This window comes from Phalaenopsis equestris, unplaced genomic scaffold (genome assembly GCF_001263595.1).
Source record: "Phalaenopsis equestris unplaced genomic scaffold, ASM126359v1 Scaffold000390, whole genome shotgun sequence".
In the NCBI taxonomy this organism is placed as follows: Eukaryota; Viridiplantae; Streptophyta; class Magnoliopsida; order Asparagales; family Orchidaceae; genus Phalaenopsis; species Phalaenopsis equestris.
Genome location: NW_018164832.1, coordinates 327964 through 339516, shown reverse-complemented (window position 1 = coordinate 339516; position 11553 = coordinate 327964). Strand labels below are relative to the sequence as shown.

Genomic DNA, 11553 nt, shown 5'->3' with positions numbered 1-11553 from the left:
TCTTGCAAGCGCCAAATGACAAAAGATGTAGCCACAAGCCACGTGGTCATGTCTTAATAAAGCACAGGTTATGGAGGTTTCCGTATTTATGGATACTGCTAATAATCAAAATTGATGCCCCGCCATTAATCCAAATAAATGAATTAACGATAAATTACAAAATACATAGCCCCATTTAGGCTCCGTTTAGAGCAGTTTATCCGCTGTGACGGCTTCAACATTTGAAAATTATGTTTGAACAGCTTATTCGAAAATACGGTTAATTTTTATGTTGAACCCGGAATGCGTGTCGAATCCAACCGTCTTGTTTTCAAGCTGCAATTACACCCTTAATTTTCATAAAATATAACTACGTATTTTAATCACTGGGCCATGAAAGTTCTGTCTTTAACCCAACCACAGTCGTTGATTTAGCAATATTTGAACATGCACGTTCTGCAGAGCCGATCGTACGCTCAAAATCACCTTATCCTTGCAAAGCATCCAAGGAGCTGATGATGAAAGCTCTTACGCTCACCCACCGGCTACTGTTTTCTCCACTTCGTGAGTTATTTCCCCTTGAAGGTTCGATTTCAAAACTGTTTATTTTTATTGTTATTTCTCTTAATTTCGACTCTCATGGCCCGGCCCTGTGCTTATTTGCCATTTAATCCAAACGTAAGGTAAAAGTAATTACTTCATCTTGATTTGTCCTTAGTTTTCAATATCCGGATGCACTCTTCCTCATTTTGCTTTTTAAAATCTAAAGCCGTCTGTTTGGAAAAGATTAAGATGTTTCTGAGAGTAGGCTGAAAAAAAGGGAGTTAAAAGAAGAAGATGAAGATGACAGACTACGGCTTTGTACCTAAGAAGGTTCGCTCTCAATCATTCTGTTCTTTCAAGTTTCCTGCTTGGGAGTGATAGACCAATGCATCTATCAGCCTTCATTTGAACTCCCATGCAGAAGTAATTATTTGACCTGGATTTGCTGTCTGTATTCAAAATCTGAGAAAATTCCTCACCCTTCTGCCTTGTTTTGTTTTCATGCTTTATTTATCCAAATCTGACGATTTCAAGTTTTCTTCTTTTGACTCCTCAAGTAATTCGGAGAATCAGTTTTAATTCCTGTCTTATAGTTGCAGGATGCTCTCGTTGCAAATCCTTCGAGGAGATCACCTCTGGTGTTAAAGATGGTTGTTTTAGTTGCTGCCATGACTGGCAGTGTTTGTATCTGCTCTGTTTTCCTCAAGCAAATGGAAGAGCCCAGCCAGCCGCGTATTAAAAGAGCTAATTTGACAGAAAAAGCTCTGGTCCATGTTGTCGGAGTTAATTTGACAAATAAAAATTTGCCCAATTTTTTGAAACTTAACCTGACGGAAAAAAATCCGCCAGATTTATCCGTAGAAGAAAAAAATCTGCCAGGTTTGACGAGAGTTAATTTGAAAGAACAAAATTTGTCCTTTGTTGTGAGTCCCAATTTGGAAGAAGTAAATTTTCCGCATTTAGTGAGAGTAAACACATCTGTGTTAACTTTGCCTCCTGCCTTGAAAGTAAATGAAACGCCTTTTCTTGATCCAAAACAATCAGAATCCCTGCTTCATGATTTCAACTACAACAATACTAAAACTTATACCAGGTAATGAAAATCATTTCTTTTTCTTTCTATTTTTTAGGCTTCTAAACTTTTCTATGGTTATATGTTTTTGTGTTGCACAGGGTTGAAAGTGGGTGCATGCATGCTTCTCTTTATGCAATTGTGTCACTACAAAGGTCTGGGAGTAAATGGTTTGAGGCTTTGCTCAATAGCCATGATAATATATGGTCGCATGGGGAGATCTTTTACAATGTTGACAGGAAATGCAACATGACGGTGATCAAAAAGGTGTTGGATAAAGTGTGCAGTAGCAACTGGAATACTACCAGCAGTTTCAGGAGGAAGAAGAAGAGCTGCATGGCTGCTGTTGGCTTCAAGTGGATGCTTAATCAAGTAATTTTTGTTTTAATGTAATTCACAATGTCATATAGCTAAACACCTTCATTGAAACAAAAGAAACTCAAAATTTATAAAAAAAATTTCTTAAATTTAGGAAAGGCAAAAATCATCCTCAACTCCTCAGTAATTACATTACTGAATTCAGATCCAGACATGGTGCTGCTGCAATTTTAAATATTTCTTAGACGATTATGTTGAACATATATCATCTTATCTTGTGAAGTAAGCAGTGATTTGCTGTTTATACAAACTTATAATAAGTGATTAAGATCATGCCTTTAATAATGCTTGTTACTTGGAATTGGATATAGATGATCGAACATTGGTAAATAGTGAAGTCATTGCAGTTTGTTCACAACTAAAATAGTATATAAACATTGATATTTTTGCTGTCTAAGCTAATTCACAAAGAGTGAATTTGCGATTACTTTGCAAAGAAATTCTCTTTTTTTTCTTCAGGTTGAATCGGTGATGTGATTTTCTGTTGGAAAATGATATTGAGTTCCTTCCATGTTTTAATAAATCATTCTTTATCTTTCACATTTGATATGAAGTTTGTGCAAAACAATGATGACATGTATAAAATATTTCTTTATAAGGTACAAAACATTGAAATTTTATTTAACTATTCTCCGTTTCTTCAAATCTCAAAGTAGTATCGAACATCATAGCTAAAATCTTAAGTCTCAAAGTAGTATCGAACATCATAGCTAAAATCTTGTCCAGCCTTATTTTGCTTTTAAAATCAGCAATGGCCAAATTATGGCATCAAAAAACATGGTGAGACCACGAAGTCAATCATCCACCATGACAACTTTCCAAAAACATAAAAAAACCAATGAAAAAATTAGGTGAAAAGGAATTATAAACTCAAGCCTCAAATAGTGCAGAACAACAGAGGCCTAAGAGCCAATAGCTGAAAGCAAAGTAACCTAGAGGAATCTAGAAAACAATCAAAAAATAATAGAGCAAGATAAATCCATGACAAAAACCGTCACAAGAAATAATAAATTTGAATGTCAGCTAAGCTTTAAAGAATTTATTTATCGCCAAATCAAGTTTGGCAACCCTTTTTCAAGCTTGAGATAAACTAGATGTTTAGTCTCTAGTAGAAGGACTTGAGGCAAGGCATCAATAGAGTCGTGGATATGATTCTTGTGCTCTATGCAAAAGGTTAAATGTGGCAATCAAAATGGTCAGAATATATAATTTTCTTAAATGCTTATTACGGTGTCAATATTAATTTTGCTCCATAACTTAAATAAGAGCGGCCTCAAAAAGAAAGTTTTGTCCATTAGGAAATTCATATACAAGAATGTACATCTAATAGGTGAAATAGTAGAATTAATGCTGTGTGAGAATAAGCCTCAATCAAGGAAGTTATTCAACCAGTAATGACATCTATAGCCAATGTATATCAGAAAGAAGCAATAGAGGAATAAATGAGGGTGAGAATCAACCGAAATCAAATGAGTAATCAGGTATTAACCAAATACCTCTATGCGTACCCCTTAAATCAAATTTAGTCCAATTCATATCTTATAACATTCAAATGATATTTTTTTCTACAGCACTTAAGGTGAGCTTCTATTACCATTTCAAAGGCACATTACCCTCCTAACAAGTACTTGTGCTATTAATGACTTTTATCTTTGAAAAATTTTTGTTATCAATGAGTCTATGATCCAAAGACTATTTCTTTACAGATTTTATACTTATTAGTGTGTTAACTTTTGCAGGGGATCTTGGATAACCATGAAGGGGTTGTGGATTACATCAACCATAGGGGAGTATCTGTAATACTCTTGCTCAGAAGAAATCATCTTCGCCGTTTGGTTTCTCTAAAATCGAACAATCATGACGGCAAAGTCAAGGGATTGAATGGGACTCATAAAGCTCATGTTAACTCCAAACAAGAGGTCTCGAAATCTCACTTATGCTTCTTGCAGTATGAAGCTATTTATTACTTCAAAAGCAATTAACTAATCATTTTTCTCCCCCTTTAACAAGTTAATATATGCAGGCAGAAATCCTTGCAAGCTACAAGCCCAAACTTGATGTAAAGCGTTTAATCCCTGCCTTGGAACATATGGAGATGTTGGCTGCTGACACTCTACGAAACTTCAGTGGCACTCGCCACATGGTCGTCTATTATGAAGATCTTGTTCAAAATCAGACTGTAAGCTTTACACAACATTGTGAAACTTATGAGCAATCATGTTCTTAAAACCTCTTAATTCATCTTTTTTACTATATAAGGCATGTTCATTCAAATCCTCTTTTTTTTTCTAATTTTCATATTTTATCAAAAATATTTTAAATATTCATGTTCTAAACTTCAACTGTACAAAATATATTCTAAAATATATTTATAAAATATGTTTTAAATATGCATTTAATAAGCAAGAGATGTACCTTCGGTGTTTTTTTGTAATAAGAAAATAGTATGGAAGCCTAATGAGAAACATTATAAAATTGCAACTGCACCTTTGTTATCGTAAAGATCCTAATTGTGTTGTAATCAAAGAAGTTTATATTTAAGTTGAGTGCTATAAAAAATGAGAATGATAAGATGAATTTATGATGGCAAATTATGAAACATAAATTAGGAAGTTATTATATTTGAGAAAATGTTGGAGTGACACTTATCAAAACTAAGATGACTAAACAAAGGGTTGAAAATGTGCAAATTACACAAATTGATAGCATTAATGTTAGAGAATTAGGATGGAAGGTAGATCACTTGTTCAAAATATTTTACAAAGATTACAATTTGCACCTGGAATAAAACTCAACAAAAATGAATGAAAAATGAGGATTCATGTATTAAGCTATAAGTAGTTGGGATAAGATTATTAATGATAATGGTGAACATAGTAGTAGTTTTTACTTTTAGAAAAATATATATGAATTCAAAAATTTTAAAATAGAAATGAAATGAATAGCCAAACATGCAAGCACTTGTAACTAGACTAAACTCTAATCGTTTTGGCCTTCTCTGATTGTTAGCAAACAATGAAGGACGTGTTGGACTTCCTCAAGGTGCCTGAGAGAACATTGACTAGTGGGCATGTAAAGATACACACGAGGCCACTTGCACAACAGATCAAGAACTGGAGGGCTGTAGCGAAGGTCATCAATCGCACAAAATATAGAAGATTTATTACTGCTAATGACTATGAGATTTAGATCATGAGATCAGTTGGCTTGATGTTGAATAGCTTCTCATTCTATTTACCTTTTTTTCTGCACTTTATTGCTTGATCGAGCAATAAAGTGAGATTGATTGGGTGAAAGATCTATTGTTGTAGATCTTGAAAGTGTAACTATTGTTCTTGTTGTTTGTAGAAATTGTGGATAATTTGCATTTGGATTTATGTAGTATTGCATGTTGTTCATTTAAGTCTCTATTATTCAAATTTGACGTTTTGTGTTAATTCCCACTTTAGCAAACAATGAAGGATGTGGTGGAATTCCTCAAGGTCCCTCAGAGAACATTAACAACTTTGGATACAAAGATACATACAAAGCCATTAGCACAACAGATCAAGAACTGGAGGTTGTAGCGAAGGTCACCAAACACACGAAATATAGAAGATTTATTACCACTAAAGACGATGAAATTTAGCTCATTAGATCAGTTCATTGGATGTTGATTAGCTTCTCATTCTATTTTAACCTTTTTCATTCACTTCATTGTTTGATGGAGCAATAAAACGAGATTGATCAGATAAAAGATCTACTATTCTTGATCTTGAAAGTAACTATTGTGCTTGCTGTGTGTATCACTTGTGGATAATTTGCATTCAGATTCATGTGGTATTAGATGTTGTTCATTGAGATCTCATTCGATGTTGCGTTAATTACCATTTTATTTTTGTTAAGCAAACTAAATTATACTTTGTGAATCCCAATGGGTTTTTGCAATTAATAGTGAGATAATTATTCCACTCAAATACATATTGAGTTTGGATAATCACAGAGTTCATGTCAACTAAGAGATTGTTTTTTTCTTGTTAAAAAATTGCATAATAAAAGGAAAAATGTAGTTGAAATGTTTAAGATAGTCAAAATAAATAACAATATATTATTTTTTCATTGTTTGATTTGAAGTTAAATGAATTTAATGTAAAACCCAAAGACAGAGTGCATGGATATTGGTTGGTGGTTGCGATGAGCGGTGACAATGATGGTTGATGGGTGGCGATGGGTGACAACAATGGTCGCTGCAACTTGCAGCTTCTTGATGAACTTCGTTAAATTTGATTACAAAAGAATTATATTGTTCCCTAGAGTTTTACTTTGATTTCTATTATTTGAAATCAAACATCAATATTTTCAAAATGCTTACATTTCAAATATTTTGTATGCATTTTACATCAAACCAAATAGCTCCTTATGGTAATTCATTGTTAATTTGTATTTTAATTATTTGACCAATTTGTTGCAGGTTAGATGAAATTTTCCCAAACTATGTTTGTGCTCTAGTTGTACACATGTCTAAGCTTAGTAAATTAAAAAAGCATTTAAACGAATAATTTTATTTGGAGATTTTTGTGAGACAAAAAATCTTATCATGTTAAATTTCTATAAAGATATATAGTCGACCTTTAAGCAAGCAATATTAATGGCAATATCTTGGGTAAATTTTGTCATGGGTTTTGGTGTGCTGCATGCTATAAAATTAAACATTTTCTTTCATTTGATTGTTCATGATGAGTGTCATATTCAGTGCCAACTATCGTTATTTAGCTAAATTCTGATAAATAGAGCCCAACTTAGAAGTTCAAGCCAAAAGTGTGCCAAAAACTCAAGTTTAAGTGGAGCATTTGAGCTTATTCTACAAGGTCCTAGTGATGAGGTTTCATCTAACAGCTTCAAGGGCCAATTCTGCGAGCTTGTTTGGCAAACCAACTTGACATGCTATGATAGACTAGTTAAGCAGACCAACTCGGCAGACTAGTTTAGTAAGCTAGTTTGGCAAGTCAACTTCGCAAGTTAATTTGATTATCAACTCCTCTAAGTGAGGAATAGATCACTAAGATGTGTAAGCTATCATCTTATATAACCATTATTTTATTTTATTTTATTTTTAGCAAATATATTTTGTATTTGCTTGTATAGCAATTTATGAAGCTTATCTCAACCCGAGCCAAACTTATAAATAGCGGAGGCCATCTTGGCAAAGGAGATTGAATGAATCTCTGTAGTAAATTCTTAAAAAAAATTCTCAAAGCTTTCTTTCATTCCATTTTTTGTTATCGGTTTATATCTGCTTTTTATAACTCTTACCTTGGTGATGCGTTTCAATGATAATTGGTGACCAAATTTCCTCAAAGGTGAAGTGAGCATGAAGTATGCTACAGAGTTGAAAAACAACTTTCTATAGAGAAAAAAAGCAGTAGAGAGAATTCAAAGAGCATGAAGTACACAAGGGAGTTCATTGTTTAATATATGAATGAGCTCAAAAAGTAAATGACAATGATAATATAAGATACATTGGCATGTACTAAGGGTAATACCACATATAGTGATGCCTCCAATTCATTGAAAATGGTGGTGCGTAGGAAATTACCTATTACTAGGGTGTGGAGAGACCTCTAATCTTGCAAAGAGGTTGAAGTTTACTAATCATATAGGTAAGAGTCATCACCCTTTGATGATAGGCCAATGAGGAGAAAAACAATGAAAAGGATGAAGAGACAACTGGAGAATGCTTTCATTAAGGAGATTGTAGAGGTCTAACGTCCAAAGAAGTTTAAGATTTCTTCTTTGAAATATTATAGATAAAGTTCTGGCCATTTATAATATATTTATAGAGTACCTATGATGCATTGAAATGTTATATTTTCTTCATAACTCTCAAAGAGTTGGAGATATGATACATCATGTAGATCAAGCAAATGAAGTTTGAAGTCTATTTTTAAAAGCCCAAGAAGGTGCCCAATTATGAGCCCAATCAAGGCACATCATAAGAGCTCAATAAAAATAATTATTTTATTCATTTATTTTTAGTTAAATTACAATTTTAGCTATAAAGATATTGAATTTTCAAATTTAGAGGCTTATATGGATTGTCCATAATGGCCACCTATCTTCCTTCTAAAGTTTTTCTCTTTTTTTCTAGTTTTTTATTCAATGTGTACTTTGTAAATAGCGTTGGTATCTATTGAATCTCTTTTTAGTTATTGAGTGAATCAATTTGAGAAAATTTTGGCTCTATTTAGTTTGATGATTGGTAGCTTTGGTGTGTCTTTTATTGGGATAAAATAAATATTTATCATTTTTACTTTAAGTTATTTACTATCCCTCCATAACACTTGATCTAAGCTATTCACCACTCTTCCTCCATGCCTAAGCATCTTATAAAATTAACAAGACAACAATTCAAACCTCCCAGCCATTTTAAACACCTCTACATAGCTCTCGGTCAAGCTAAAGAATACTAAGGCCTTATTTTTGTTCCCTACTCTTCTAGACTCATATAAACCCATTCAAATCAAATCATCCACTCTAGATAAGAAAATATACATCCTAAGATAACCATCCATAAGAATTTTTAATCATTTACATAGTCTTAAACTACTTCCTCAAATTCATCTTAAAAATCAACCCAAAATTGGCTTATTTGGGACTAGTCTTGGTATTTATCACTATAAGCCCTCTAATATCTCATCACTCCATCATAAACTCCAAAACACTTCTTTAAATATTTAATTAAAACTAAAAGCTATCACACTTCTTTAATCTCACCAAAAATTCACACATTATCATCATATTTGGTATCAAATGAAGTTAAGGAAGGAACATATTTGGTCTAAAATTTTGGACAACTAAGAAGATTTTCATTTGATGGACATGCATATAAATACTTGAGAATTGCTCAAGAAACTTTTTGTTTGGTTATTTACTTTATATTAGTAGATAGTTTATCATGTATAATTTTTACAAGTTTGTGTTGATACCATACAATCTGATTATTAAGCTCCACTATAAAGCCTAGATAATATTATTTGTGTGAACATATATTTAAATCTTTATCTTTTATGAAAACCTTAGTAAGAGAGTGCTTAACTTAAAGAAAATAAAACTATACCTTGACACAATAAAATTCTATATCACTTCTTTATATTTCATGTTTAACTATTTATGGTAATGATAGTTGTTTATTTATCATAAATTAAATAACATTGTAATGTTACAAATTTTAGGCTTATAGATATAACTATTTCTTTTCTTAGTATTTAAAATTGTATTCATATGAATTTGTTTGAGGATTATAGTTATAACAATTTTTTTTCTAGGATTATAGTTATAACAATTTTTTTTCTTTGTATTTCAAATTTTATTCATATGAATATATGTGTATAAAGTTTGGTTTGTAAGAAGATAAATAAAACTTTTATCAAACTGCCTAAGGAGAGCTTTAGATGTAAAAAGTTCTTTGCACATGATCCCGAGAATATAGTTGTGTAAAAATTATAAAGTTAACTCCGCTATGCAACGGTGCCAAAAGCTTGATGCAATATTTTATTAATAATAAATTTAAGCAATTAATGTTGGGATTCTACGCAAGTATACGTATCGTTATCAAGTAAAAAAGGACTTTCTATTTAAGCCCCAAATATCGATCTCACGGGGAAGGTTTAAATTTGAAATGATAAATTTACTAGGAAATTCACAGAAAGTCAAAATGAAATTATTGGCACTAATTTTGAATGTTGAGATACTATCAGAACTAAATTATTTAACTAATAACAAAACTGAAATACAAAGTTTAAATAATAACTACTAAAATATTAAACTATGTTTATGTGATGAAGATTTCTTATGTGAAAAATCATCTTTCCCACTATAATGAGGTTTTAGTAAAATGAGATGAGATAAATGGTTCAAATATGTATTATGCCAAATAGAAGCAGTTTTAATTCTCTACCCTGATACAGTGTTATAGAAAATCATTGGCTAATCTCAAGTTTAGTCCCTAAATATGTGGCTAGGCTAGGAGGATACTGGCTCCCACTCCAGAGCTCCCACTTCCCTTCAGCTTTAGTTTTTAAACACTAAGACCGAATTAGAGATTTTAGTCTGTCACCACCCTAAAGATCCTCCAATTCTACACCAAATAAAGTATATTTCCCTATTTATTTACACTTAATTCCATGAACGAAATTCTCCTTCATGGAATCAAATGTGATCCTCACTCTGTTGTAAAACTCATACTTCATTTCCCGGATCATATGTTTCTCAACATATTTTAACAATTCAATTGGCCAGATCGAAAAATAAATTAAGTTCGGAGTTGAAAAATTATCACAATTTATTTTATATTTTAATATTGGCACATATATATTATCTCTTCATTTAACCATATCTCATAGTAAGGAGAAAGATAAATTAAACTACTCAGACTTCATGAGAAAGATACAACAAAACACAAATTTTATATATTAAAGAAAGTTCATACAACACTAATAAACAAACAACACTTATCTGAAGCTCTTTCTCAAAGCAAATCCCTTGTAGCCTCTTCTAGGAAATGTAGGAAGAAGAAATCTCACTTTTCTCCTTCTCCAACACTCTTAAAGAATAATTCAAACTTAATCTCACCACAAAACTCTAAATTATAAGAATAATGGACTCTAAATGGAATAATAATGGACTCTAAATGGTTGTGGAATGAAAAATAGAACAATGTGTGATGCATAGAAGGTTGAATTGGGACGATGAGATGTCAGGAAGAGTCACTTTTCTGATCAATTTTGGCCCCAAATAAAGCCTAGAGTCGGTTCTCCAATATATGCCTCCAAAAACTCTTCAACAAGCATCCAAATTAGTCAAATCTTCTAGAAACAGGGGTTGAACCGACATTGGCGTTGTCTGCGCCAGTGTTCCGCAGTTTAATTCGTTGCTCTCTATCAAACGGCGCTGAGTGCACTGAGTAAAATTCACAATCTATTCTGTTGGTATGCATCGTCGGCACTGCTCTTGGCACTGTCGGTGCCAGTGTTCCGCAATTTAATTCATTGCTCTCTATCAAACGGCACTGAGTGAGCTAAGTAAAATTCACCATCTATTTTGTTGGTCTGCGTCGTCGACACTGCACTTGGCGCTGTCGGTGCTGAGCATTTCTTCAAAAACGTCATTTTGAGTCTAAATTTTATCATTTTTGCTTCTTGTTTTGCTTCAAGTCCTAAAAATCAACAACTTGCAAGAAAACATAAAAATATCTTCCATTAAATTGCAATATCACAAAAAATGAGTATAAAATATTGTCGGCACTATTTTTGGTGTGGGGTTTGCCCGTAAGAAGCTGTCAGTCATCGGAATTGAAATTCCGTTGCCCGCTTCGGAAGGACATTTAACAAAATTTTAATTTTGAAAAAGATAAAGTCAAACTGACCCCATAATTTTCATAGTTTAGATGAAAGAGCACTTTATCTCAAATCCTGTATCTATCCCAAAGGATGAACACAAGAATTGAGGGTGAGACTCGATCAAATAAACTAAAGAAAGTTATGACATCCGTTTGGTCTGCGAAAACCAATATATTGGCCGACAAATTCCCCTATTTAATATAA

At 32.6% G+C, this 11553-nt stretch overlaps 2 protein-coding genes across 8 annotated transcripts; both read left to right on the top strand.

The window, feature by feature from the left end:
• The first annotated feature begins 436 nt into the window (after nt 1–436).
• LOC110026638 lies at nt 437–2001 on the top strand. 7 transcript variants are annotated; one of them, XM_020727651.1, is made up of 4 exons: nt 437–564; nt 788–852; nt 1122–1615; nt 1696–2001. In XM_020727651.1, exons 2-4 carry the CDS (start codon nt 817–819, stop codon nt 1985–1987), a joined length of 822 nt encoding a protein of 273 aa, XP_020583310.1. In that variant the 5' UTR covers nt 437–564; nt 788–816; the 3' UTR covers nt 1988–2001. The 7 variants fall into 7 exon arrangements, with proteins under 7 accessions (XP_020583310.1, XP_020583307.1, XP_020583306.1 ...); XM_020727648.1 differs by having other exon boundaries at nt 1116–1615; XM_020727647.1 differs by lacking the exon at nt 437–564 and adding an exon at nt 597–662 and having other exon boundaries at nt 766–852; nt 1116–1615.
• Nucleotides 2002–3702: 1701 nt separating this feature from the next.
• Nucleotides 3703–5370, top strand: LOC110026634 (the record flags this gene model as incomplete). The annotated part of the gene is made up of 3 exons (XM_020727642.1): nt 3703–3891; nt 3996–4151; nt 4982–5370. Coding segments are annotated over 3 exons (525 nt in total), but the record flags the coding sequence as incomplete, so codon positions are not given.
• Nucleotides 5371–11553: the final 6183 nt, after the last annotated feature.

What these genes read in the sequence shown, in the direction of transcription:
- LOC110026638 (XM_020727648.1), top strand. Translation starts at nt 817, where the DNA reads ATGAAGATGACAGACTACGGCTTTGTACCTAAGAAG. An exon ending in ACGGCTTTGTACCTAAGAAG is followed by an intron (nt 853 to 1,115) that starts GTTCGCTCTCAA and finishes CCTGTCTTATAG; the next exon opens with TTGCAGGATGCTCTCGTTGC. An exon ending in AATACTAAAACTTATACCAG is followed by an intron (nt 1,616 to 1,695) that starts GTAATGAAAATC and finishes TGTGTTGCACAG; the next exon opens with GGTTGAAAGTGGGTGCATGC.